We start from the raw sequence: 3,663 nt of genomic DNA, 5'->3' as shown, positions 1-3,663 counted from the left end.
GGTTACGCCATGTAGGCCCTAAAATCTAGAGGAGCCAATCAGGGGTTGCCAGGTCTGGGGATAAGCAAAGCCTCCCCCCCATAAGATTCAGGATGGGGCAGCATGATGGGCTGAATAATCCCAAGCATTGAAGCCTTGCTAAAATGGCTGAAATGACCAGATTGCCCGTGCAAGTAAAAACTGCGTACTATTTTGATCGGCATGGAGATGGGGAATTTATTGCATAACTTGGCAGTGCATCTTTAGTTAGTTGGTTGTAGGTCACTGTTAGACGAAATTAGTTGAATATTTCAATCAATCATGCAAATTAACAACATCGCATGGTTGTCAAATCTGAGAAGCAAATTGGTTTTTGCTGCATAAAAAATTAGTGGGCATATCAAGAGCTTTTGAATGTGCTCAACGGTGAATTGAAGGATTTATGGAAAGCGGAGAAATCAACGGCTCGGCAGCAATCCTATTAAGTAAGTGACGACAAGGCTTTCAAATCAAGGTAACAGCAAAATGAATAACACATCCTTAAAACAATTCCTGAAACATAAACAATTGAATCATTAGCATCCCTAAAACTTAGAAACAACTAATTAGTATGTCTTTAGAAGTCTTGTGGTACAGCTAAATAAAAGAATGAGCTTTCTTGAAAAAAAATTAAAAGAATTTATGCACACTAATAGGGGCAATTTGGTCAAAGAACATTGAAGAAATAATTCTAGAAAGGCATCAAAAAGTAGAGAGAGAGAGAGAGAGGAGGGGGGGGGGGCCAAAGCCCGGCTGATGAAAGCGAGCGTTGTCTCTTCCCCTGTTCTCTCTTCTACCTAAAAACGCTTCTCTTCTTCCTCCTCCTCGAATTCCTCGACGCTCGCCCTTCTCTCCCTTCTCCTCTCTCTCTCTCTCTCTCTCTCTCTCTCTCTCTCTCTCTCTCTCTCTCTGCCTCTCGCTTACTTTGTTTTCCGTCTCGTAATTGTTGACCCTTTGCACTTTCTTCCCTTTTCCGCCATTCCCCTGCTTCTGAGTCCGTCCTTTCCTTCTTAATGCTGAGAAAAAGTACGCACCTTTCTCTCTCAAACCAGCTCCGCTCCCTGTTCCATTCCTAGCTCTCCTTTCCGATTTCTAAGCAGAACCCGTCACTGGGTTGTCGATTTCCCACTCTCTCGTGTAACCTTTCCTTTGGAATTCCATCTGGGTTCGTGGACAGAGGAGCTGTCGTCATGTATTGTTCTCCTCTTTCTTGAACCGGTGGTTTGGATCTTTCTTGGAGATAGAAAGATCGTTTAATCATTAGTTTGGTGATTAGTGTTCTATGTCTTCCCCCAAAGTTCGGATTTTGATGCGTTCTCGGAGCTTTTCCTGATACAATTTGGATTTGGGTATTCACCTGTCTCTGTCTGCAGGATTTTGGAGTTGGGTTCTGGGTTTTTGGTGCTACTGGGATTGAGGTTTAGGGTTTTAGCTTCTCTGGGACACCCTTCCAGTTTCCTGGATCCACTCCATGCTTTCCATTTCCCAGTAGCTACTAGGATCCACATCTAGATAAGGGTTTAGCAAGCATAAGATGGTTCTAAATCCTTCTGAATTGTAGGATCTGTACTTTCTAGTTCAGTAGATTCTATAGCAAGATTTTGTTTTGGATTCTTTAATCTTGCGATGTCTTCGTGTCTAAGTGGTGGTGGTCCGGCCTACGGCTTTGACCTGGACATCGTGAAGTCCTCCTCTTCCTCAGCTCGCTCGTCCTCGCCGTCATCTACTCTCTCCGAATCGAGCAATTCTCCGGTCACTATCTCCATCAAGAAGGCGCGGGCGCCTCGAAAGAGGCCCAACCAAACTTACAATGAAGCCGCCGCCCTCCTCTCCACCGTCTACCCCAACATCTTTTCCACCAAGAACCTCGTCAAGATGTCGAAGCACACAATACTTTTCGACTCCTTCCACGAATCCTCTGAGCTTCTCCCTCCTATACCGGTCGTCAGTGATGCCGCATTCCTAATTCGTGAGCCTTCCCCGGAAAAACCCTGCTTAAGAATCGAGTCAAACTCTACAAGCTCTCTCGACAAGTCTTCACCAATCAGTTCATCGTCTCCCAGTTTGGTGAGCAATGAGTTGAGCTCACCTGCATCAAGTACTGTAACTAATGAAATGTGGGAGCCTAACTCTCCAGGCCCTCTTGAGGATGACTTCGATGCGGAATCCATTCTCGACGAGGAGGTAGAGGTGGGCATTGATAGCATTATGGGAAACCTCAGCATGAACACCAGTGCTACCACCACCAGCAATGAAGATTCTCTTCTGTGCAATTCTATAACCAATCCATACATTCAGAGCCTCATTGGATTAGGATTGGGCAGTAAACTTGAACTTGGTCTCAGATTCAGATATCGAGGAGTCATGCGTCAGGCATTAAGGCATAGGGATGATGGTTGTTGCTGGAGCTCTCCGACTGTCCCCATGAAGAACATACTTCCAGAGCTTAAGATGTCAACGCCACCACCGTCAGACAAGAAAAAGAAGAAGAAAGCAAAGAAGGAGGTGGTGGATTTGCCGAGCCCTGCAACTGCAAACACCACACAACCACAGGGGGGCACAAAGGCTGGTTTGGGCCTCAAATTGAACCACGAGGACATCCTGAAAGCATGGTCGGATCGCGGGTCCATGTTTGCTGGTGGCGCTGAGTCGCCGAATTCTTCAGCTGATGCTCTTGTATGTATCACAATTCCCTGATGATGAAATAGCTTAATTTTATACAAGTTTAGTATTCTTGAGCTTAGTTCATAGTACCTCAATTCTAGTAGCTAGAGTTAAACAACAATTACCTGAGCGAATATTTGGAGTTAAGTATATTGATATCACCTTCTTCTCTTTACAATTCACAATTATCTGAGAAGGGGCCATTCCGTCTCACCATTTTGCATGGACTAATATTGTGGCTCTGATTGCAGGCCAAGTTAGCTGATATAGATCTGTCCCCAGAGAATGGTGCTATAGGCGGGGTGAGGGAAGCTTGTGTAATGAGGTACAAAGAGAAGAGGAGGACTCGACTCTTTTCGAAAAAGATTAGGTACCAGGTTCGGAAGGTGAATGCAGACCAACGGCCTAGGATGAAGGCAAGTGTAAGATTTTGTCTCCCTTCTGATGCCCCTCTTTTCTTTTCTTGATTGCATTCTCATTGCAGAGTCATTTTAGTAACAAAGTTTCGGAATTCTGTGTTCTTGCAGGGCAGGTTTGTTAGGAGGCCATCCCTTCTCCAAGAGACCATAGATGAAGAGAGCCAATAGAATTTTAATCTTGGGGTTTTGAAGAACTTTTTGAGAATCTTTTTTCTAGACATGTAGAATGTAAGGAATGGAAAGTTTTGAAGATTAAGATGTCTTCTGAAGAGGCTCCCATGTAGGCAGCTCTGATATTTGAAATAAGTACAGGGGAAAGAATGAATCTTAATTGAATAAATTATATGCTTTAGAAATTCTTTCTCTCTCATGTTTTGCATCAACTAATCTTTTTTCAAGTGTACATTGGAAATGGAACTTCTAAGGTTTATGACATCATGGAAGACCAGTAGGTTAATCATGTTTGTCAAAAATTGACATTGAAAATGGTATTTGAGTGTGGTCAGAACTTGGTAGTAACTAGTAAGTAACATGAACTAGGGTGGAAATTCTGACTCAAATT

At 43.7% G+C, this 3,663-nt stretch overlaps 1 protein-coding gene across 2 annotated transcripts; it reads left to right on the top strand.

The window, feature by feature from the left end:
• The first annotated feature begins 756 nt into the window (after window positions 1-756).
• Window positions 757-3,457, top strand: LOC140778378 (protein CHLOROPLAST IMPORT APPARATUS 2-like). 2 transcript variants are annotated; one of them, XM_073123058.1, is made up of 3 exons: window positions 757-2,694; window positions 2,934-3,098; window positions 3,210-3,457. In XM_073123058.1, the coding sequence occupies exons 1-3, from the start codon at window positions 1,645-1,647 to the stop codon at window positions 3,267-3,269; spliced, it is 1,275 nt and encodes a 424-aa protein (XP_072979159.1). In that variant the 5' UTR covers window positions 757-1,644; the 3' UTR covers window positions 3,270-3,457. The 2 variants fall into 2 exon arrangements, with proteins under 2 accessions (XP_072979159.1, XP_072979157.1); XM_073123056.1 differs by having other exon boundaries at window positions 2,934-3,104.
• Window positions 3,458-3,663: the final 206 nt, after the last annotated feature.

Source organism: Typha angustifolia, chromosome 15, assembly GCF_048772165.1.
Source record: "Typha angustifolia cultivar Huaian chromosome 15, ASM4877216v1, whole genome shotgun sequence".
Lineage (NCBI taxonomy): Eukaryota > Viridiplantae > Streptophyta > Magnoliopsida > Poales > Typhaceae > Typha > Typha angustifolia.
Note: the sequence above shows the minus strand (reverse complement) of the source record. Positions and strands in the feature narration are given on the sequence as shown.

Coding starts and splice junctions, on each gene's coding strand:
- LOC140778378 (XM_073123056.1), top strand. CDS start 1,645: ATGTCTTCGTGTCTAAGTGGTGGTGGTCCGGCCTACGGCTTTGACCTG. Junction 2,695..2,933: donor ATTCTTCAGCTGATGCTCTT/GTATGTATCACA, acceptor CTCTGATTGCAG/GCCAAGTTAGCTGATATAGA. Junction 3,105..3,209: donor GGCCTAGGATGAAGGCAAGT/GTAAGATTTTGT, acceptor GTGTTCTTGCAG/GGCAGGTTTGTTAGGAGGCC.